Source organism: Macaca mulatta, chromosome 2, assembly GCF_049350105.2.
Source record: "Macaca mulatta isolate MMU2019108-1 chromosome 2, T2T-MMU8v2.0, whole genome shotgun sequence".
Taxonomy (NCBI): domain Eukaryota; kingdom Metazoa; phylum Chordata; class Mammalia; order Primates; family Cercopithecidae; genus Macaca; species Macaca mulatta.
In genome coordinates, this window is record NC_133407.1 from 121,706,173 (window position 1) to 121,730,348 (window position 24,176).

General features: G+C 50.8%; 1 protein-coding gene across 6 annotated transcripts in view; it reads left to right on the forward strand.

The window, feature by feature from the left end:
- Positions 1–15,991, forward strand: part of FLNB (filamin B) — a 167,348-nt gene extending 151,357 nt beyond the window's left edge. For all 6 annotated transcript variants that reach the window (XM_015130622.3, XM_077993245.1, XM_077993246.1 and 3 more), the window contains 5 exons: positions 2,765–2,897; positions 6,916–7,092; positions 12,207–12,425; positions 13,356–13,559; positions 14,345–15,991. In XM_015130622.3, the coding sequence (XP_014986108.2) occupies positions 2,765–2,897; positions 6,916–7,092; positions 12,207–12,425; positions 13,356–13,559; positions 14,345–14,532 (921 nt within the window). In that variant the 3' untranslated portion in view covers positions 14,533–15,991. The remainder of the gene's footprint in view (positions 1–2,764; positions 2,898–6,915; positions 7,093–12,206; positions 12,426–13,355; positions 13,560–14,344) is intronic.
- Positions 15,992–24,176: the final 8,185 nt, after the last annotated feature.

The window sequence follows — 24,176 nt, forward strand, 5'->3', positions numbered from 1 at the left end:
ATTCTTCTGCCTCAGCCTCCTGAGTAGCTGAGACTCCAGGCGTGCACCATCACACTCAGCTAATTTTTGTGTTTTTCTTAGAGATGGGGTTTCGCCATGTGGGCCAGGCTGGTCTCAAACTCCTGACCTGAGGTGATCCGCCCCACCCCCCTCAACCTCCCAAAGTGCTGGGATTACAGGCATGAGCCACTGTGCCCGGCCAGAACCTGTGCCCTTAACTACAACCTCTCTAACCCCCACCTGTCGTTGTGGCACACGGTTGCATAGTCCATCCCATTAGGATACCAGGAGATGCAACGTTTCTCATCGTCCTAAACAGGTCACTTAATTCAAGGTTGCACTAGCACCTTCAGCCAAACGAAGAACCATCAGGGATGCCTCTGGGTTTTTGCCCAGGACACTGAAAAATAATTAGGTGTCTGAATTGGGAGTAGCAATTAAGTTGTGAAATAACACTGAAATCCCAAAGTATGATTTCTGGGTAAGAGTTTCTAAATAGCCCTGAGCTGCCCCCAGTTCTTGAAAATATTGGATTCATTAAAATCCAATCTGATGTCTAAGATCAGTGATATGATTGGCTCTAGTTCTCTACACTTGGTTTACATTTGAGATTCTAATCTTACTCTGAGGGGAACTGGGATACCTCCAGTAGTTCCAAACGTTAGTCTTTCATTTAGGGACGTAAACAGAACCCAGACCAGACTCAGTCCACACATTGAAGCGGCCTCATCCAGAGAATACCAAGGGTACTAACTGGTTACTGTGGTGTAGATGTTTTTCTTGTGTTTCATTTAAAGGCTTCTTAACAGAAGTGTCTTTTGTGACCAACTTAACTGAAACCTACAGAGGGAGATAAACCCAGCACTTGTTGAGGGCAGGAGCTGCCCTCATGCATCTCGAAGATTTCTTTCGAATCTTCCGAGGCATTTATCTCCCTCTTGAGGATTTAGTGGCAAGCGGAATCAGGTAATGTAAATTATGCTGTCTAAAAGGAGCTGGTTTGGAAAAATCCTCTCCAGGAAGCTTTTCTGTAGAGTCCTCTCGTCATAGCTGGGTCATAAATGTTTCAGTAAGTACACAGCAGGCTGTTTCTCAAGCTTTTGTAACCAGCTGCTGCCGCAGGAGGGGCGTGTTCATCAGCACGCCCCCTGTTCTTCCCGGGTCATTTGATGCCGAGTGATATGGAAATTATTGATCAGAGATTTCGCAGAGGCCCACGCAGCAACATCTGGGGCTGGTTAGCAAAGACTGGCATGTATCATTTTGTCTTGCTTTTGAGACTTTCTAGGAAATGGGAGTAGGCTGGCATTTGGGGTGGGGGTGGGATGGGAGTGATCTGGTGATCAAAGACTTTCTAATTCTGTGTTCCATCCACCTTCCTCAGTCTCTATCCCTTAGGGCAGCACAGTCCAATAGTAGGTTCTGCCGTGATCAAAATGCTCCAAGTTTATGCTGTGCAGCATGATAGCCACTAACCACATGCGACCATTGAACATCTGAAATGTGGCCAGAGGAACCAAGGAGCTGGACGTTTAGTTTTATTTAAGTGCATTAAATTGAAATATATGTATATATGGCCACATGTGGCTGGTGACTACCAAATTAGCCAGTGCAGCTTTGGGACCTTGCCATGAAGATGTGGTTCTTGGACCAGTTCTTGGACCTCAGCATCACCTGATAACTTCAGTCCCAGACCCACTGGATCAGAATCTGCGTTTTAATAAGATCCCCAGATGGTTTGCTTACACATAAAGCATGAACCATGCTGCTTTAGAGTTATTGCCTGAGGAGTGGCTGTCCGACCAAGTCTAAATCAAAATTACTGACTTGTAAAATGCTGCTGTTTGGGATTGGCCAGTCTTAAAATATCTCCAATGTTGTTGCTCAGCTTTGTTCTTAACCATCTGAACTTCTGATCCCCTCCTCCCAGAAGAGGAGATAGTTTCCAAGACAAAGTATGGGGAGTGAAACTGATCCAGAGAAGAGCAAAAGCTATGTCTTTCTATGACTTCTTGTGGGGATACAACCTCTAAATGCATATTAATATTTAATAAGCTTATGTTTTCCAGCCTCTCTGTATATGGGCTAGGCCCTGTGCTGAATGTTTTGCATGAACAGCTTAATTTGATCTTTATAGTAGCCCTCGAGATGGATCGTTATTATGCCCATTTTACAGATGAGGAAACCAAGACTCGAAGAGGTTTGGCAACCTGGATATATAGCTAGGAAATGGTAGGAAATCCAGGGCTGATTTGTAACTGCTATGGAGTACCGCCTTCTTTGCACATGTGGCCCTTTATAATATGTTCCTCTAGGTCTGCCCTTGAGATAACAAACAGCATAACATAAAACTGTGTTTGTGTTCGTGAGTGCATGACTTTGTTAGCTGCCAGTATCCTCCTAAAAGAGGATACTTTTTTGACCTGGAACATACTGGGTTTTCTGGCCTGCATAGGTATTATTTTGAATGCTGAGATGATAGTCCTTTTGACCAGGATGTCTCAAGTATCCAAACCTAGAAATCATCTCTTCCAGGCTGTATCAAGATGGTTTGCATAGGAGACCATGCAGATGCACGTCTCTGCTGTCTTACGTTAAAAATGCAGAATGGCTCACCTGTTCTTTTGTTGTCATATGTTATATAGAAAAACATTCTGGGCCTATTTGCATGAGAACTGTCACCCAGAGTTTTGGGTAGGGTCAGTGTGTGCCACTGAACAGGAACGCTGAGGGCCATAACCTGTCTAATGTATTAAATTCTCAGGAATCGGGATTAAAAGTTAACCAGCCAGCATCCTTTGCTATAAGGTTGAATGGCGCAAAAGGCAAGATTGATGCAAAGGTGCACAGCCCCTCTGGAGCCGTGGAGGAGTGCCACGTGTCTGAGCTGGAGCCAGGTGAGCAGGAGGCCTGCTGGGGGGTCCTAGCACCAGCACTTTCCAGCAGAATGTTCTTGTAAATGTGCGTCCCAAAGGAGGGCTGATCGGTTTCATTACTGCCAGTGAGTAGTGGATTCCCTTTGCTATTGCCAGATGTTGTTTATAAATTAGCGTTTAAACCTGTACCAGGAATAGGCAGACCCTTTACCCTGGGAGAGAATTCTCATTCTTTCTTTCTTTTTTAAACAAATGCTGGGCAGGGTGCAATGCCCTAACCTGGGAGGCCAAGGCTGCCGTGAGCTATGATTGTGCCGCTGAACTCCAGCCTGGGCGACAGAGCGAGACCCTGTCTCAAAAAAAAAACAAAAAACAAAAAACAACAACAAGAAGAAGCATACACACACAACACAAAAACAAATGCTGCTTTGTTTTCTGTTAGTTTTTCAGATTCCTTTTGCATGACATTCATCATGATTTTTCTTACATATTGTAACAACATCTTATAGATTTTTATTATATCGTTGACCTTATGACGTGAGTAAGCATACTTTGATCTCACTTTACTCTAAGGGAAAGGTAGGTTAATGTTCTATAAATTAAAAAAGAAAATCTGGGTCTCTAGGCCCTAATGTCCTAAGATTTTTCTTGCTTGGTGCCTTGGTATATGGATTTAATCAACTTTAAAGAGACAGTGTTACCGGTGAACATAATACATTTATTAAGTGTCAGAAACTTGAAGGAAGGTATAGGGCTCAAAGAGTTGCTCACAGTTTATGAAGTCCTGGCCAAAAAGCAGATGATGACCCCAGATGATCGCCATTACCACAGGAGAACTGAGAAGCAAATGGTAAAGATGGTCAGAGCAGGAGAGAGAAATAGTTTCTGCCTTGGTGAGTTCAGGAGGGCTTCTCAGAGGAGGTGACATTTGGTGTGGGCCTTGATGTATGAGGGGGAGACCTATGATCACTGCCTTATAGGGCATTTGTTGTGTGCCTGGCTATATTTGTATAGTGTAGTTGGAAATCTAGGCTCTGACCAGGCATGGTGGCTCACATCTGTAATCCCAGCACTTTGGGAGGATCAGTTGAGCCCAGGAGTTTGGGACCAGCCTGGGCAGCATAGTGAGACCCCTTCTCTACAAAAATGAAGTAAAAAAAAATTAGCCAGCCGGGCGCGGTGGCTCACGCCTGTAATCCCAGCACTTTGGGAGGCCAAGGTGGGCGGATCACAAGGTCAGGAGATCGAGACCACGGTGAAACCCCGTCTCTACTAAAAATACAAAAAATTAGCCGGGCGCGGTGGTGGGTGCCTGTAGTCCCAGCTACTCAGGAGGCTGAGGCAGGAGAATGGCGTGAACCCGGGAGGCAGAGCTTGCAGTGAGCCGAGATCGCATCACTGCACTCCGACAGAGCGAGACTCTGTCTCAAAAAAAAAAAAAAAAAAAATTAGCCAGGCACGGTGGCACATACCTGTAGTCTACTTGTGAGGGATGAGGTGGGAGGATTGCTTATGCCCAGGAGGTCGAGACTGCTGTGAGCTGTGTCATGCCACTGTACTCTAGCCTGGGTAATGCAGCAAGACCCTGTCTCAGAAAGAAAGAAAAAGAAATGTAGGCTCTGTGTGAACATTGAGATCTATGTTTCCCAGTAGTCAGAAAGGGCAGTGGGGAGCCTCAGGAGGAACAAGTGTGAAGGATGGGGTCAGATCCCGGTTTTAGCCCGAAAGGCCAGGTGGCGAGCTGGTGCTCCCAGAGTGGTCCATTTGAGAAAGCAGCAGCACTGGAAATGGAGAAGGCCAGAGCGCTATGGTAGCCATAGAGAATGAGAGAGAGAACCCATTCCAAAATGTTCCGTGTAGCTTAGTGATTGGGCGGCAGATGACAGTACAGTTGTCAGAACTAGGGCCAGCCAGGCAGAGGGTGGGTGAGGATTGGTCAGGGCCTTAAAGGGTTTAATATTTTGCTTTGAGGGGTTTTGAAGGATCCCCGATACCCACATGGAGATGTTTACTAGATCACTGTGAGGTTTGGTGGCCTCAGCCCCAACAGTCCCTCACTGGGTACCCTCCCTCTTCTCTTAAAGCCAATGTGCTTCAGGAGAAGCTGGCTCCACCCCAGGCAGGATTTGAACCCCTACAGATGTATGAGATCATTAGCATGACACAGTTACTATTGATTGCAAATTACAAGATGCCCAGCTCAAGCCAACTCACACAATAAAGGGGCCCAGTGAGTTGCATAACTGGAAAGTTCAAGAGATCCAAGATGGGTTTCAGCGATTTGATTTGGTCATTGAGCTGGGCCCTGCAAGGCCTCAAATATCTCTGATGTTCTGCTTTGTGGGCCTGGTTCTGAGGCTGGCCTTCCTCTTGGTGGCAGGATGGCTCCAGCAGCACCAGATGTCCCACCTTCACGCCACATCAGTTAAGAATCCTCTCAGGCTCACGCCTGTAATCCCAGCACTTTGGGAGGCCGAGACGGGCGGATCACGAGGTCAGGAGATCGAGACCATCCTGGCTAACACGGTGAAACCCCGTCTCTACTAAAAAAATACAAAAAACTAGCCGGGCGAGGTGGCGGGCGCCTATAGTCCCAGCTACTCGGGAGGCTGAGGCAGGAGAATGGCGTGAACCCGGGAGGCGGAGCTTGCAGTGAGCCGAGATCCGGCCACTGCACTCCAGCCTGGGTGACAGAGCGAGACTCCGTCTCAAAAAAAAAAAAAAAAAAAAAGAATCCTCTCAGGATTCTTAGAAGTCGAGAGGCTCCTTTTCCCAGAAGTCTCCAGCACATCTCCCTTCCCATCTCACTGACCTGGACACATGCCCACTGCTGAGTCATTGCCTGTGGCTAAAGAAGTGCCCTGTGTTCATTGACAAAGGCTTAGCGAAGGATTTTTCCCTGATCCACTCAGGGACTACACTTGGATGTGGCGGTAGAGCCGGCTTCCCCTAAAGCACATTGGCTCTCAGGGAGGCAGATGGGGACCTAGCTAGGGGACTGTTGGGGGATGTTCAGTGCCAAAGGATGTAGGGTGCACAGCTCCATGGAGATGCACCTCTGTGGAGACCTCCAGAGGCAGAGAGAAGAGCTTTGGGGAACACAAATTCTGAGAGGGATGAAGAGTCCTAGGAGCCAGGGAGAGACTGAGAAACTACCTGGAGAGGCAGGAGGAGAACAGGCTCTGCACCCCGGGCAGGAGGGCTTCAAGGAGGAAGTGGTGGTCAGGTGGCGCACAATGAGTAGATGTTCTAGGTGCCCATTTCAGTTAACAGATTACCTTGCTACATGCTGTGACCCAAACGCACAGCCAAAAACCTGCCCTGTGGGGCAGTTCCTAGCTTTGAGCTTAATTAAGGAGCATTAATGCCAGTTGGAACCATTTTTCCCCCTTCAACTGGCCACATAGAGAAATGTAGAAGAAGCGAGGTCTTCTTTTTTCCCTTCATATATATTCTTTTTAAATTCTTGTTATGCCTTCCCAAAACAGAGACTTTACAGTAGTTAGAATGGCCATCTCCCAACATTTAAAAAAAACTGAACCCCCGCAATGGGTGAATGAAGTAAAGGGTAGTAACCTAGAGTTCAGCTGAGTAGGCCACTGTGGAGCCTTAAGTGGTGAGGTCTTCCAATTTCAGAGTGATGTGTCTTCAACTTGTATCATCGTTTTCGTGGAAAAACATCATTTAATTTTGGTGAAATGAGATTCATCTTGTGACAGGATTAGTAACAGCACTCACGGAATTTCACATTCAAAAAGTGAGGTTTTCTAAAGAAAGGAAGGGGTCTTCTGAGGCAGGGGTCAGAGTCTTGTCCTGTGTTTATAGGATTTGCGATGTGGATGTGTTTTCCTTGGGGCTGATGAGGGATACCCAGGGGGCTCCGTCTGGTTCTGAAATCCAGGATGCTGAGTGCCAGGCTCCCTGTAGAACTGTTGATTTTAAATGGGCCATCTCGGGTTGGCCTCCATCCTTTGTCCTCACTGAACTCGGGGGTGTCCATTTGCCTGATTTCACCCTGTGCCTTTGCTCATTCTTCTAGATAAGTACGCTGTTCGCTTCATCCCTCATGAGAATGGTGTTCACACCATCGATGTCAAGTTCAATGGGAGCCACGTGGTTGGAAGCCCCTTCAAAGTGCGCGTTGGGGAGCCCGGACAAGCGGGGAACCCTGCCCTGGTGTCCGCCTATGGTGCAGGACTCGAAGGGGGCACCACAGGTAACCCACTCCTCTGCTTCTTGAAGCCTTAACTGAACCAGCTCCAGGGACAAGCCAGATGGAAATCCTCAAGCCCCATGGAAGCTTTTTACACGCGCTTTCCATGGAAACTGGGGTCATGCACACTTTGGAGGCGCTTGCTGTCCAAAGCTGTTTTGGGAGTTGCGGTTTGGCCCGTGATAAATTCAGAGTAAGAGCTTGATGGCTGTGTTGTCACACCTCATTACTGTTAGTTGTGATTCAGATTTCTTCCTCTGCCAGGTTTCTTGACTTTCAGAACAGGATGCTGATAGTCAGGGAACACAGCACAGTGTCATTAATTTTGAGGGTTTCTTTGCCTACACAGAATTCATGATGCGTCCAAGGGGGCTCCTACCCATCTGTTCTTTCATGGTACCGGGCTCCCAGAAGTGCACTGAAGCAGCAGTAAGACCTGTCCCAGCCTATCTCCTCCTCTTTTTACTCTCAGATCTTAGTGGAGGAGGAGAAAAGACTGAAATGGTCAAGGAATTCTGAAGCTTTTTGGACCCATTGCAATTTATTTTTATTCTTTGCCACAGATGGGACATGTTTGATTGTGAAAAATACAGGCAGCGAAGAAGTAAATAAAGTGGGACTCACTCCATCATCTTCTCTCCTCCTCCCCCACCTGGGTCCAGAAGCAAACGGTTCCAGGAAGGGAGGGCCTTCACCCTGTCTGTCATCTCATTGTCTGTCTTCATTCTTGGTTGCTGGGTTGGTTAGCTAATCGGTTCATTAGACAAGCAGACACAGAGTTTTGCTTTTGTCTTACAGAAGGAATCTTACTGCATCTACTGTGATACAGCTTGTGTTTTTGCTTTGACCTCTTAAAGATCTTTCCATGTCAGAACAGATCTTCCCCTCCTTTTCCTGGCTGTGTGAGAATTCCTGCTGTGAATCACGGTTATTTGAACAGGTGGCATCGGGTGGTGTGCAGTGAGTGCGTCACTGTTATGGAGGCTGCCAGGGTGGAGAGCCGGTCCTTAGTCTCTGCAGTTGAAGTGCGCAGTGTGGACTCACTGGGGCATGTTTGCATTTGGTGTTACTTTGGACCCCCTTGGGAAAGCAATATGTCCGGGTTTCTTGAGTCTCTCGTGTGTGTACCCCCACCCCGCATAAGGAGAGTGGGATGGAGCAGACTTGCCTCCCAGGGGTGAGGGGTGAGTGACTGCATGGTTGCCTGGCATCCAGCCCCAGGAGCAAGTGTCCTGTGTGACCAAGGGGCCCTCTCCAGGTGCAGGAGTGACTGGTGGGTGGCAGGCTGCCCGGGACTCTGACCAAAGCAGTGGCCTCAGCAAAGCCACCCACAGGGGTGGTGTGAGTGCTGCCAGACTCCCCAGGCAAATCCAGTCTGGCTCCACCCTGAACTCTGGGCCTGCAGCTTGCCTTTTGTGAAAGGCATGGTATCATTTTACCATAGGCGATGTCCATTTTACAGACGTGGAAAGTGAGGTGCAGAGGTTGAGTCACTCCCCAAACAAACACTCCCCCAAAAAGCAGTCAGCTGAGAGGAGGCAGAACCAGGAATCCATCCAAATCTGTGACCTCAGAGCCTGTGCGCTGAACCCCCGAGCTTGGCCCCCTCTCTAAGTGGCTGGCTCACCCAGAGGCAGTGACTGCATCCCCAGCCCACTTTGGGGTGTCCTAAACCAGGACCCTGTCCTCCCAGCTGCTCAGGAGTACTTTCCAGGCAGCAGTACTGGCAATTGGGCCCTGACAAGCTACTCACCTTTGAGGGCCCAGGTGGGGTCCTTTAGGCACTTGGAGCGCGTGGCAGGCTTCAGGTCAGGCCCCACAGCAGCTGCTGGGGTCTCCCACACTGGCCAGGAAGCATCTCACCTTCCTGCTGGCTCATGCGGCTGTGCCTGGGCCCTCTCCCATTTCCTTTTGGCTGTTCACACACCTTTTGGGAGCTTAGGTTTCAGGCTGTGCTCTGCAAGTGCTGGACGCTGCTGAGAGAAGGAGCTGCTCTTGCAGGGAAGCTCCCAGCCAGGAGGGGAGAGGTACAGAACCGCCTGCTTCAAACCCTGTGTAAATATTGCCCTTGTCACAGGGAAGGCGTCTTGTTTTTCCAGCCCTCCTGCTCCCAAGCCTTTCCCTAAATATCCATTCTGAGATTACACAGCTGCAGTGTGCATGGAATGAAAAGGTATCTGTGCTCGGCTGCCAGAGTGCCCAGTATCCTGACCTTCTGAACAAAGCAAACCTCCCTCTGTTTTTATGGGTGAGTGTGCTGTATCTCTTGGCTCAAGCTTTAAATGGTCCATTCTGTAGATTTTGGAATAGTGGAATGTGGAGAATTTGAGGCGGGACCCTGCTGGAGGAGGCTTGAGAGGCTGGGAGATAGACCAGGGAGCTCCCGATTTTGGAGCCGCTGAGCAATTTTCCTAATAAAATGATCCAGGAACCCCAGTGTGCTCGGGGTATACCAGAAGGGCCTCCTTCCCTCCTTCTATCCCCTTACCTGCCTTGAAGAACAAGAGGTGCTGCATTTAATGTGCATTAAACTCACAGGAACTGGGCCGGATGTATTTGAGGGGGTGGGGGAAGACCGCCGTGCCCAGAGATGTTTTGTGGTGTCAGATACAGGTTGTAGCTAGAGGCAGTGGTGACAGACTTCTGCTTGTGGATTTTTTTCTTCCATCTTCTCTCAAGTAAGTGCTTTAGCTCCAAGTTGGACAGACTTTATGTTTAAATCCCAGTTCTGCTGGTCCCCAGCCGTGTGACTCCAGATGAATTATCTGACTTCACTGTGCCTCTGCTTCCTTTCCTGCAAAACAGGAATAATAACGGGACCCACCTAATAGGCTTGTTTGGAACCATAGAGGAGGTAACAGCCAAGTAATAGCTCTTGTCCCACAACCCCTGATTTATCTTTTCCCACCTTGTCTTCTCTGCCCTTTTGGACCCTCACAGTCAAGATGAACTGATTTTTGGTTGGTCAAAATATTGCATTAGGGCCAAATGGGTGCGGTGGCTCATGCCTGTAATCCAACCACTTCGGGAGGCCAAGGCAGGAGGATTGCTTGCCCCAGGAGTTTGAGACCAGCCTGGGTGACATAGTAAAACTCCATCTCTACCAAAAAAATAAAAAATAAAAAAAATAAAGACAAACTTAGGTATGAAACAGCTTGTTAAAAAATGGTGGAACTTTCCCCTGCAGCCACATCATTTCAACTTCACTTTAAAAATATATTTTTGGCCTGGCACAGTGGCTCACACCTGTAATCCTAGCACTTTGGGAGGTGGAGGTGGGAGGATCACTTGAGCCTAGGAGTTTGAGACCAGCCCAGGCAACACAGCAAAACCCCATCTCTACAAAAAAAAAAAAAAAATTAGCCAGGTATGGTGGTGCATGCCTGAAGTCCCAGCTACTTTGGAGGCTGAGGCAGGAGGATGGCTTGAGCCTGGAAGATTGAGGCTGCAGTGAGCTGTGATCATGCCACTGTACTCCAACCTGGGCAATAGAGGAAGACTTTATCTCAAAAAAATATTAATAATAAAGCCAGGTGCGTTGGCTCATGCCTATAAGGCCAGCACTTTGTGAGAGCAAGGTGGGCAGATCACTTGCGGTTAGGAGCTCGAGACCAGCCTGGCCAACATGGCGAGACCCTGTCTCTACTAAAAAAATACAAAAATTAGCTGGGCATAGTGGCGAGTGCCTGTAATCCCAGCTACTCAGGAAGCTGAGGCAGGAGAATCATTTGAACCTGGGAGGCAGAGGTTGCAGTGAGCCGAGATCATGACACTGCACTCCAGCCTGGGCAACAGAGTGAGACTCTATCTCAATCAATCAATCAATAAAATATCTTTCCTTATCGTCACCTTACAGCTGCTTCCTGGATGGACACACTGTCTCCTTGTTGCTCACCTCCCGCTTCTTGCCTACGTAGCCCCTGGCCTCAGAGCTGCTGCTTGAGGGGCTTCTTGGCTGCACATTAGATACCATGATGAGGTTGAGATAGTGGGGAGGGTGGACCTTGGGACAGGAGCCTTGAGCTTCCAGGAACAGCTGGGTTGTGTTTGAGAGTCGCATGATAGCAGCTCTTTTGTTTTATTGATATCCAGAACAATAATTCTTTCTCTGGACTAGGAGCTATAATTAAACCAAAATATTTCCCAGCTGGGGCAGTGTCTAGAGCTCTGGCAGAAGCACAGCCCTGCCTGGGGATGCTATGCCAGGCATGCCCCATAGAGGGCACTGTAGCGGGCATGTGCCAGGCCTGATGACTGAAGGAGGCTCTCCTGGGCCAGCTAAGTTGTTTCAGGGCTGCAGTTAGGGGATCTGAGGCAGCTCCACTGTCCATCCAGGGGTCAAGAGATGAGCCTGGCACCAGAGCCATGCAGACATCGTTCAAACCCAGCTCTACCGCTTTCTAGTTGTGTAGCACGACTGGCCCCCTCCCTGAGCCACAGAGTCATTTGTGAAGAAGGAATCGCGGAAAGGATTCCATACCACATGTGTCAATGGTGCTGTGCACAGGACCCGGAGCCAGAGTGGGGCACACATGCCCTGTCATCAGGAGCTGCTGTTTTGTTCCTGTGCTTGTTGCTGGAATTCACAGCAAAGTGGGTGGGCTGGCAGGTCACAGTGGCTGCACCCAATCTGCAGCACAGTGCCTGGGGTGAGGGCTGAGGAGGAAGGGAGGAGATGCTTGGCCTCCCTGGCTTCTCCAAGTCTACCCAGAGAAGAAAGGACGGTCAGAGGGGCCCACGCATCCCCCACACCCCTGGAGGGAGAGCTGGGCTCTGGCGGCTGAAGCAGCATTTCAGGCTCACAGTGTGACTCAGGCTTCTCACCCTCAGCCACAATGGCTTATGCCCAGAGGAGAGAACAGGGTGTCCAGGCTGTTGGTGCTTGTGGGCGAAATGTCAGCCATGCTCCTCCTGCCTTGGCCTGGAAAAGGGAGCCCTCACCCCGCAGGACCTGAGGTTCTCTCTGCCAGAAGTTCAGAGCTAGTGTCGGTGGGTTCCCATGCCACCAGGGTGAGCTCTCTGTGAGGGGACCTATGTGTGTCCCTCACCACGGCCTCAGTGCTCCTGGGAAAGCCCTCCGGGCCATCAACACAGCATTTTCTATTCCTTTCTCCCAGGTATCCAGTCGGAATTCTTTATTAACACCACCCGAGCAGGTCCGGGGACACTATCCGTCACCATCGAAGGCCCGTCCAAGGTTAAAATGGATTGCCAGGAAACACCTGAAGGGTACAAAGTCATGTACACCCCCATGGCTCCTGGTAACTACCTGATCGGCGTCAAATACGGTGGGCCCAACCACATTGTGGGCAGTCCCTTCAAGGCCAAGGTGACAGGTAATGATCAACTACCTCCGGAGTTACTCTCCCTTCCTGGGGAGCTGGTTTTGTCAGATCAATCGTAGTGGAAACTATGGATGGTTTTAGATGTGTTAAAGCTACTTTGAACTTTGAATGTCAGTAAATAGTATGAGATGTCAGAGGGCAGTGTTTGCAACTTACGAAAGTCCACAGAGTGGAGCGTGCAGAAGTTGAGAAAACATGTTCGGTAGTTTTCTGTCTCTAACAGGAAAGAATAGATATTGAAATCTTACGTATTTGTTTAGATCAGGGCCTGAAAAATCCCCTCATTTCTAATTTTCACTTTAAAAATAATCAAAAGGTTTTATTATACTTATAAAAATGTGTCTCCTCCAAAACACTGGAAAAAATACCAAACTATGAAAACCAGTTCACAGCCACCACCCAAGGTGACCACCATAAACACTGTAGTAAATCCCTTCCACATGTCATGATTCACTGTTAAGTAAAGAATGTAGGTTCCTCGCAGAAAAATTAGAAAATTCACATAGAAAAATCATCCTTTCTCATCCACGGAATCATTTTTTGATATTTCATTATATGTCATCCAAAATTTTACTCTGCTTATACATAGACTATTTTACGTAAACGGAAAGATGTGAATTCCACTGGCACATCTTTGCGGGGATGGGGGCTGGGGGGATTGGGAGGGTTCTAGGCCTTGTCAGCCGAGGCCAGACTCATCCATTTGCCCAGAAAGCCAGATCCTAGTTGTATGGGGGTGGGACCGCAGGGGTTTAGAAGACATTATGGGTGTGAGATACGGGTGTGGTGGCTTTTGTATCCAGGTGTTGGGGTGCGCGGGCTCTCCTGGGGCTACTATGTAGGGTACTCGCCTGTCCTCTGGCTGAGAGACCCCTCTTGATCTGGCCATTCACGCCTGTCCCCCTCCCTCCCGTATCTTAGGCCAGCGTCTGGTTAGCCCCGGCTCAGCCAATGAGACCTCGTCCATCCTGGTGGAGTCAGTGACCAGGTCTTCTACAGAGACCTGCTATAGCGCCATTCCCAAGGCATCCTCAGACGCCAGCAAGGTGACCTCTAAGGGGGCAGGGCTCTCGAAGGCCTTTGTGGGCCAGAAGAGTTCCTTCCTGGTGGACTGCAGCAAAGCTGGTAGGTGTCTCGGCCTTTTCAAGGGTGGGGTGGGGCGGGGCAGGCTGGACATGCTGGGTACACTGGTCTTCCCTGCTGAGGTCTCCTGCAGTGCCTACTCCCATGTAACCCAGCCATTTGCAGGTAACCATGTTCATGACCCTGTTCTCCTGCACTTAATATTTTTAAATGATTTTCTTCTCTTTTGCCTTTTGAACTTGGGTATTTATTTGGGTTTCAAGGGTTGGTTGCCTGGATTCTGGCATCCAGCACACCTGGGTTGGAAACCTGGTACTGCCACTTCATTCATTCATTCGTTTGTTCATAAAACTTATTTAGCCATGTGACCTCGGAAAGTTATTAAATCTCTTTCCAAAAGTCAGTTTCCTCTTCTTGGAAGTACCTTCCTTAAGGTGCCTGTGAGAGTAAACAAGAAGATTCTCATAGCTAACGCTTAGAATAGCCCTTACTGTGTGCTAGGGTTTGACACCCATCACTCCTTAAACCTCACAACTAGCTCGTGAGGTATGTGTCGTTCTCATTCCCTGTTTACAGATGGGGAAGCTGAGCTAGGGAGAGGTAAGATTCCAGTCCGAGGTCACCCAGGTAGCAAGTGGCAGGGCAGGGATTTGAACCCACACCGTCAGGCTCTATGAGCCTTCGCTTGTAATTGCCACACTCTTCCACCTCTCAGGGACCCCAGCGTTATGGCGGAGGCTCCTTACCTTTGGCTCTCATACTCCCTCCTCTTCCTGTGCCTGTCCTGACGCATCCGAATGGAGTAACCACCTTCGTTTGCCTCCTAGGCTCCAACATGCTGCTAATCGGGGTCCATGGGCCCACCACCCCCTGCGAGGAGGTCTCTATGAAGCATGTAGGCAACCAGCAATACAACGTCACATATGTCGTCAAGGAGCGGGGCGATTATGTGCTGGCTGTGAAGTGGGGGGAGGAACACATCCCTGGCAGCCCTTTTCATGTCACAGTGCCTTAAAACAGTTTTCTCAAGTCCTGGGGAGAGTTCTTGTGGTTGCTTTTGTTGCTTGTTTGTAATTCATTTTATACAAAGCCCTCCAGCCTGTTTGTGGGGCTGAAACCCCATCCCTAAAATATTGCTGTTCTAAAGTGCCTTCAGAAATAAGTCCTAGACTGGACTCTCGAGGGACCTGTTGGAGAATCTTGAGAAATGCAAGCTTGTTCAGTGGGCTGAGAAGATCCCGCGTACACTAGGTGCCAACCAGAACTCTTGGTGGAGCAGATCACCCACTGCAGCAGACAGACCGGGCACACGATGAGACTGACGTTTCAGAAAAACAAAACTGGCTAGCCTGAGCTGCTGCTTCGCTCCTCAGCATTTATGAAACAAGGCTAGGGGAAGGTGGGCAGAGAAAAGGGGGACACCTAGTTTGGTTGTCATTTAGCAAAGGGGATGACTTAAAATCAGCTTAATCTCTTTCAGTGCCCGTGTTAATGTATTTGGCTATCAGATCACTAGCACTGCTTTACTGCTCCTCACTGCCAACACCACCATGCTCTGTGGCCTTCTTACGCTTCTCAGAGGGCAGAGTGGATGTGGTGGCAGCCGGGCCCGTATGTCTCCCAAGTACCTGTACCCTCGCTCTGATGATTATTTCTTGCAGAGTCACCACACGAGACCATCCCGGCAGTCATGGTTTTGCTTTAGATTTCCAAGTCCGTTTCAGTCCCTTCCTAGGTCTGAAGAAATTCTGCAGTGGTGAGCAGTTCCCCACTTGCCAAAGATCCCTTTTAACCAACACTAGCCCTTGTTTTTAGCACATGCTCCAGCCCTTCATCGGCCTGGGGAGTCTTACCAAAATGTTTAAAGTGACCTCAGGGGGCCCATGGATTAGCGCCCTCATCCCAAGGCCTGTCCCTTGACTTAACACTCCACACCCGCCCCAGCCAGCTTCATGGCTCACTTTTTCTGGAAAATAATGATCTGTACAGACAGGAAAGAATGAAACTCCTGCCGATCTTTGGCCTGAAAGTTGGGAATGGTGGGGGAGAGGAAGGGCAGCAGCTTATTGGTGGTCTTTTCACCATTTAGCAGAAACAGTGAGAGCTGTGTGGTGCAGAAATACAGAAATGAGGTGTAGGGAATTTTGCCTGCCTTCTGCAGACCTGAGCTGGCTTTGGAATGAGGTTAAAGCGTCAGGGACGTTGCCTGAGCCCAAATGTGTAGTGTGGTCTGGGCAGGCAGACCTTTAGGGTTTGCTGCTTAGTCCTGAGGAAGTGGCCACTGTTGTGGCAGGTGTAGCATATGGGGCGAGTGTTGGGGGTAAAAGCCCACCCTACAGAAACTGGAGCAGCCCGAAGCCTGATGTGAAAGGACCACGGGTGTTGTAAGCTGGGACATGGAAGCCAAACTGGAATCAAACACCGACTGTAAATTGTATCTTATAACTTATTAAATAAAACATTTGCTCCGTAAAGTTCCCTTGGTGTTCTTGGATGCTGTCGCTTCTGAATAAATTGTTTAATCCTAGGAGTTCAACACCACCAGCCTGGGTAACACAGCAAGACCCAACCTCTACAAAAAATTAAAAAATTAGCCAGCATGGTAATGCATACCTGTAGTCCCAGCTACTCAGGAGGCGGAGGCAGGAGGATCACTTGAGCCTGAGAGGCCAAGGTTGCAGTGAGTTGTGGTTGCAACCCTGCACTCTAGCCTGGGCAACAGAGCAAGACAGTGTAACACACACACACACACATACACACACACACTGTAACATCGTTGGAGCCCCAGACCAGCTCCCCCAACCTGTGCCTTAAGGGACACAGACTAGCAACTTGTTTTGACAATGAACCTGGGCTTTTTGGGGGGGCGGGTAAACAAGAAGCTGTCACCTGTCACCCTGCTGTGCTAATTGTTGCTGCCGTCTTCCCCTCCCTTTGCCTCTGTTTCTGTCTTTTTTTTAAATTTTCCTTTTTTGAGACAGTGTCACTCGCCCAGGCTGGAGGGCAGCGGCGGGATCTCAGCTCACTGCAACCTCCACCTCCTGGGTTCGAGCAGTTCTGCCTCAGCCTCCCAAGTAGCTGGGACTACAGGCGCGTGCCACCATTCCTGGCTAATTTTTGTCTTTTTAGTAGAGAGATGGTTTCGCCATGTTGGCCAGACTGGTCTTGAACTCCTGACTTCAAGTGATCCGTCCCGCCTTGGTCTCCCAAAGTGCTGTATTACAGGCGTCAACCACTGCAACCGGTCTGTTTCTCCTTTTTCTAGAAGAGCTTCTGATTGTTAAATGCTTGGGAGGTACCTAGCACCCCTCCTCCTCCTCCGCCTCCGCCTCTGCCTCCCCCCACCCCCCAGCAGTGATACCGCTTTGCAGATGGCACTACCACCTCAGGTGCTGCAATGACATGTTTGCGGATGCAAAGCTCACTTGGGGGCAGACCCGGGGCCCCTGCCTTCTTGACCTCAGAGTGGGAGTTCTACCCCCTGCTGATACCGCTGTGGAAACAGGAGCCCCCAGATAGGCCTGGCAGGTGCCATGGTGATGGGAAATCACTGCTGGGCCCCCGGCCCTCCAGATGGGGGTTGAGGGTGGAGAGAAAAGCAGGGAAGGGAGACTGGATTTTCTGACACCTGGCTGTCAGTTGGGATCAATTGTTTGCCTCTGAGAGCAGTCTTATCTGTGGCCTGTGCCAGGAAGCACTGCTTCCTGGACTCCTATCTGGGAAGGTCCGTGGGCTTTGGGATTCTGCAGTGGCGGGCAGTTCCCCCGGGTCTGACCGGCCCACAGTTTGATGCTAGTTTGCCCACGGAGGAACACAGGGCACAGCCATTGGTTTCTCCAGTGTGAAGCCCGGTGGCTTTCTGTTGAAGGAGGTAGCATTTGTAAATTAACAGCATGGGCTTTGGTGTCAGGCACCCCAGAGCTTCAACCTTGTGTGGCCCTGGGGAAGTCGCCTTGCCTCACCTCTCTGGGTGGTCGTGAGGATCAGATAAGAGCCCCCAGGGAGATGCAAGGAGCAATTACCTACCAGAGTCTCCGCCACTGCTGTCTGTGACCAACACCTGCCGGAAGTGATGTTCCTTGCACAAGGCTGCCCCCTGGCGGCTTGTTGGTATCGGGCTACACCTGGTGGTCCCCTGCATGGGGGCGCTGGTGATGTCGCCCTGGGGTAAATTTCCCCACTAGAAGCCACTGCCTCCTGTTACATTAAAGCCATCTCAGGGTGGGATGCACCTCTTTATCCGTCAATGGCTAGGAGCACAGGGCAACCTGTACCTGCACCTGGGCTTGGCTGCTATGGAAACCAGCTGTTTGTGCAAACACCTTGAAAACTTTGAAACTTGACCCTGGACAAGCCTGGTGCCAGGTCCTTTCCGACTTTTGTGTTTTCTTTCCAACTTTCACTATTGACTTTGCCTCTTTCCTACTAGGAGTGGACAGGGCCAATGGAGGTGAAGCAGACAGCAGCTGCCCTGCAGAGATTCCCAGGCCCTGCCCACTTCGAAGCACAGAAGCCCGCCTCTTCCTCATCGCATTTCCCTTTGCAACCCAGGGAGGCAGGCACCAGGATGCTGCCAAGAAGGAAACATTTTATTAACATGTTTATTTGTTTCAGATGCACTTATAACACTTGGGCCCCCTGACCACATGTCTAGTTTTAGGACTTCAAAGGGGCTTTGAAGCCACATTTTGATGAGTTCGGTGTAAAATAAGTAGGGTGTGTAGGGATTTAATTTCCCTTGAAAGTTGCACAGACTTAAAAATTAGCAGAATAAGCCGGGCCCGGTGGCTAACACCTATAATCCCAGCACTTTGGGAGGCCGAGGCAGGTGATCTCCTAAGGTCAGGAGCTCCAGATCAGCCTGGCCAACATGGTGAAACCCCCTCTTTACTAAAGATAGAAAAATTAGCTGGCGTTGTGGTGCATGCATGCCTGTAATCGCACTACTCAGGAGGCTGAAGCAGGAGAGTTGCTTGAACCTGGGAAGCAGAGGCTGCAGTGAGCCGAGATCGCGCTACTGCACTCCATCCGGCCTAGGCGACAGAGTGAGATTCCCTCTCAGAACAAACAAACAAAAAAAATTGCAGAATAAAGGTTAATGGCAAAATGAGTGCTTGATCCTTGTCAACCCGCCAAGTTTATACTGAAAATGGGGAGCGTTGTTGTTAATTGAAGTGCCCGTTAGCCTCAGTTCTCAGCCCTGTGGAAGTAGAGTCAGGGAAAGGGATGGAGTCTTTCCAAATCTCCACTAACTTGGAGAGGGAAGAGGCTGTATAATCCATATATTTCACACATGAAAACTCCCAGAAATGAGGATCTTATGTAGGCATTTTTTCCTTTTCACAATAGTAAATCATAATTTGAGGAAGTAAAAATGTCACACTGGGGGCAGTAAGGGCTCAAGCAAGCCTGTATTCAGTTTATTTTTCTGGCTTTGTCCTAAGGATGCTGCCTAAACACATGGTGGGAGGAATCTTTCTAAACAAAGAGATCCTTCTCTGCTTTGTGATAAGGCTTTTGTCTGAGCCCCCAAGCCCACGGGGACCGGCTCATGAGCATGGAATTTAGGGAGACCCACTCCACACCCCTCACACGCTTTTTCTCTCTTCCTCAAGAGTTGTCGAGAGCAAGCAGGAAATGCAGAATTTACGAGCCTGACTTGTGGCACGGATCCACATATCCAAGGGGGTTTTGTATTTTGGACTCGCTTATCTCCCTGGGACAAAGTACAAAGATGAAAGAATCTGCAAGCCTTTTATTGCCCATGTTTCTTCCTCTGCCCTGACTGCCTTCCCAAGATACCAGAACACCTCTCCCTGTCGGGGGTTGCCCTCCCTTTCCAGGAAGTGGACGTGCTTAGGGCAAAGCTGGTGCTGAACCCCGGCAGGGTGTATTCGGAGAAGGAGAAAACCTCAGCAGAAGCACCAAGTCCTGGAAATGCCAGCTTCGGGCCCAGCTACAAGCAGCAGGCTCCATAGCAGCAGAATAGCCTTGTGTAGAAGCAGCATTCAGAGAGCAGCAGGTCACATGCCACAGGTTCAAACCTGATTCCAAGCCCAGCGCTGCTGCTTACCAAGCGAGATACCTCAGGCGGTCACCTTCTCTGTGCCTCACTGCTCTCATCTGTAAAACCGGGAAATAATGGGAAACAGCCATTCTAAAATCAGATGAACTCCAGAAAGGCACCTCCCCCTGCCTCCCTCCCCCTCAGCACATCCACCCACCAACTGGCCTGGGCAAACCTTCCCCGACCCAAAGCTGTTGAGAGAGGGATTGCCTGAGTGTTGCAGAGATTTGGCTCCCCAAGGCAGACTGGAAGGGGCACCCCAGCTAGGGAAAGTGAGGCTTGTGGAGAAGCCATTGAGCATGGTGGCTCTAAAATTGGGCCGGGGATTCAAATCCTGGCCCTGCCATGACCTCTGGCAGGCAGGTCACTGATCCTTCACAGAAAACTGTGCCTCAATTTTCTTTCCAATGAAATGGGGCAACAGGACCCACCCCATAGAGTGTTCTGAGAACTCACTGACAAAATACACATAAAGAGGATTTCAGGCCAGGCATGGTGGCTCACTCCTACAATCCCAGCACTTTGGGAGGCCAAGGTGGGCAGATCACTTGAGGTCAGGCGTTCAAGACCAGCCTGGGCAACATGGTGAAACCCCATTTCTACTAAAAATACAAAAATCAGCCAGATGTGATGGTATGTGCCTGTAATCCCAGCTGGGAGGCTGAGGCAGGAGGATTGCTTGAACCCAGGAAGTGGAGGTTGTGGTGAGCCAAGATCATGCCACTGTACTCTAGCCTGGGTGACAGACCGAGACTTTGTCTCAAAAAAAAAAAAGAAAAAAGAAAAAAAATGAAAAGCATTTCACAGTGTCCAGTACATGATAAGTGTTAATGAAATTACTATTATTGGTGTAAGGGAACTAAGACATTAAGCTCTGAGTCCTAGGAAAGCAGTGTGGTGTGGCAGACAGAGTCTTGGGCTGGGCATTAGGGTTGGGTGGTATCAGTGGGAGTGGGTGGGGTGGGGTGGGCCAACCACAGAACTCTGTCTGAGGTGGGATGTTGGTGGCTTCAGGGAGTGGCTAGAAAGTTGGGAGGGGAAAGGGGTGAGTCACATGCACCCAGGAGGGCTCCAGACCACTTGCCAGCCTGTTCTTGTCCCCTGGTTTCAGAGCTTCACCCTTTTCCCTTTGCGCAGGCCTAGGCCAGTGACGGGCCTGAGGGCTGCCCCCACACCGTCCCGGGGGTTGTTAGATGGATGGGGTTTAAATGAGTTAATAAACTAAGAGTAAGAAAATTATCATCGTAAGTAACACTAAAGCTATGCACCGAGTCTTATTATCACATTTTTAAAGGAGAATTTGTCAGGGCTTAGAAAGGTTTGGTGACTGGTCGGGCGTGGTGGCTCACACCTGTAATCCCAGCACTTTGAGAGGCAGAGGCAGGTGGATCACTTGAGGTCAGGAGTTCAAGACCAGCCTGCCCAACATGGTGAAACCCCACCTCTACTAAAAGTACAAAAATTAGTCGGGCATGGTGATGGGCGTCTGTAGTCCCAGCTACTCAGGAGGCTCAGGCAGGCGAATTGTTTGAACCCGGGAGGCAGAGGTTGTGGTGAGCCGAGATCTCGCCACTGCACTCCAGCCTGGGCGACAGAGCAAGACTAAAAAGAAGAAAAAAAAGGTTCGGTGACTTGCTCAAGGTCACACAGGTAGCCATTAATGGTCAAGGCTGTGTTAAAACCCGGTAAACCTGTCTAGGAACGGAGCCGTGAAGTTGTACACGACTCCAGACACAGAAAACAGAAGCCAGAGGAGGCTCTCGTAGTGGGCCGTCGGCCTCCTTGGGAGCGCCTGTCTGCACAGTCCCGGCTCTGCTCCCCTCTCGGGAAGTTGTGGGCCTCCAGGGCGAGAGGACGGCCGCCTGGGTTGTCGTCGCCGCAGTGACCGCTAGGGGTCGCCTTGGACACGCGAACTGCGTCCCCGAGCGGAGTACCTGCGTTGGGGAAGGCGCGGGCTCTCCCAGGCCGGGAGGAGGGGGACCCACCGACCTCTCCCCTTCTGCGCTGGTAAGTCTGGGTGCTCCAGCGCAGAAGTTGCGGGGGTGGGGCAGAGAGGCTGTCTGGAGTTCCAGCAGCAGACCCCGCCCCGCAACCGATGGACTCCAGGGTCCCGCCGCCCCGCAAGCCCCGCAACTCCTGACTTTCCTCCCTTCACCCGTCACCCCTACTGTTCCCCCTTAACAGAGCCAATGTGAGGTGCGCCTAGGTATAATTTCCTTGAGCACGTTTCCCAGGCACCTACTATGTGCCAGACTCGGCCCGCGGAGATACCCTGGAGGAGTAGATACCGCATCAAGTTACAGGGTAGGGCAGGATCAGCTCCGCGAGGCCAGGGCGTTTTGTCGTGCTGTTCACCTGCAGCCCGGGACACACAGTAGGCCCTCCGCCAGGTGAGAATGACTAACTGGTGCTTAGCTCCTGCTCAGGGAGCCTGCCACGAAAGGTTCATCAGTCACTACTGTGCGTGCCCCGGGGAGGCATCTCAGGCCCAGCTATTCCACTTAACCTGAGTTTCTTCCCCAGATTTTCCAAACTCCCTCACAGCCCATTTCACACGTGGAAAGACTGAGGCCCAGAGGGCAGTCTACACAGCAGTGGCCTTTCTTGCCTTTCTAACTGGGGGGTCCCAGGCTGCAACACTCTTCCCCTGTGTTTTGCCTGGCTAACTCATGTTCAGAGTTCAGGTCTCAGTCAAAGGGCACCTCTTCCAGGAAGCCTTCCCTGATCTACTCACTGCAACCCGACTAAACGTCTGCCTTCCCTTCTAGAGGGTGAAACCCTGAGAGCAGGAAGTACCTGGGCTCTGTCTTTCCTCATCTACATTTTGAGCCTGGCTCGGTACCTGGCACAGGGTCAAAAGCTAATGATGTTTGTCGAATGAATATGAAAGTACATGCAGCAAAGTGGGAGGCAAGTGGCCCCAGGGCCCTGTGGGTAGCCTCCTTCTCCCTGGTCAGGGAGACGAAAAGTGTGAGGATCCAGGAGGCTGACTTTGTGCCGCCGAGGCATCGGGTGGGTCCTCCCCTGCCCCACCCTGCCTGCACCTCTCTCAGGTGCCCATCCCACTTCCTGGGAGAATTTTGTGTCTGTAACACAAGGACATGGGTTTTGGAGTTAAACCCAGAGATTCCTCAGTTTACTCATTTATGAGAGTGACGCAAGACAGCTTGTTTGCAAATCACTGTGACGATTAAGTGATGTAACAGTAAAGTCCCCAGTGCGGAGCCTGGCATGGAGTAGGTACACACCAGCCACAGTGCCCTGGGGCAGTCACATGGTTTCCAAGCCTCCATTGCCCCGCCTGGAAAGGAGGGCGTGAGAGCCTACTAATGGGGAGGATGGTTTAAGGCGCACAGAACACAGCTTAGCACCCACCTCGCGGGTGCTTGTGAGACCGCAGCTGATGTTGAGGGAGCGCTTCCTCCCAGCCACACACTGTCCCAAGTGTTCTTTACGCTGGTCTAATGTCATTCTCCCAATACTAAGGGTAGTTCCCACTCTCACCCTGCGGTACAGAAGAGGCCATCCCACTAGCAAGGGACAGAGCTGCGTATCTGAGGAGTTGGACTCCAGAGTTGCCCTGGAAACCCCTGGCTGTGTGTCCAGCGCTCCCTGAGGCCAGGAAAGACTGGGCCTCTTTTTGGACCCCTTTGGGTGCCTGGCACATAGTAGGTGTGCATCGGAGTTTGCTGAATGGATTAGAGGCTGCAGCACCCCGTGCGCCACCCCAGGGCCCTGTGCGTGTGAAGGTAAAGGCCTGGGCCCGTCCCTCGGGAGAAGGACAGGCACCTGGGTGGGTTGTGGCCAGGCTCTGCACCCTTTTCCAGCCTGATCTGTTCTTCTGCCTGTGGGACCCCCCAAGTCCCCCAGGGCAGCCCAGCCTCTCCTCTCTGTCAGGGCCTTGGCAACCCAGCCCTCACTGGCTGCATATATACTTGGAGATGAGGCGCTGGGAGCCCAAACACAGGCCGCAGAGCTGTGGGAAGAGCCATTCTTCCCTCCTCCACCTCTCCCTGCCTCTGCCATGAGGGAGCTGGGGACCGCCTAGAACCAGGCCTGCTGGAAGGAGTGCATCCAAAGGAGGCCGCCACCCTGGAAGATAAACTATGGCCACAAGAACCTAAGGGAGGGGACCATGCCCAGGAAGCAGCTCCAGCAGGCCCCATCCAGGTCCAGTGCCTGCCACCAGCTCCCATGATAGCAAGGAGGTACAGGTTGGATGGCCAGAGACCAAGGGGGCCCAGAACCAGCTGTCCAAGGGAGTGGGTGTCCAGGACTCCCCACCCAAGGGAGACAGAGTCTGGGAGGCCAGAAAAGCAACTCAGGGGCCAGCAGGCCAGACCAGGCCAGAGGGCTTAGAAATGAGGCAGGTGCCCCCAAGAATCCTGCAGCTGCTCTTCCCAGGCATCTCCCACGATGGCCAAGGCCAGGCCCTGGACCTCCAGACACGGCATCGGCTGAAGCCCAAGGAGAAGTTCCAGTACCCAGTCATGTCATCCTGGGAGTACAGCTGGCACATGGGTAAGGGCCACCGCCATCTTGCCATTCCAGGCCTCCGGCAGGCAGGCCCGGCCTCTCTCCCCAGCCTCATC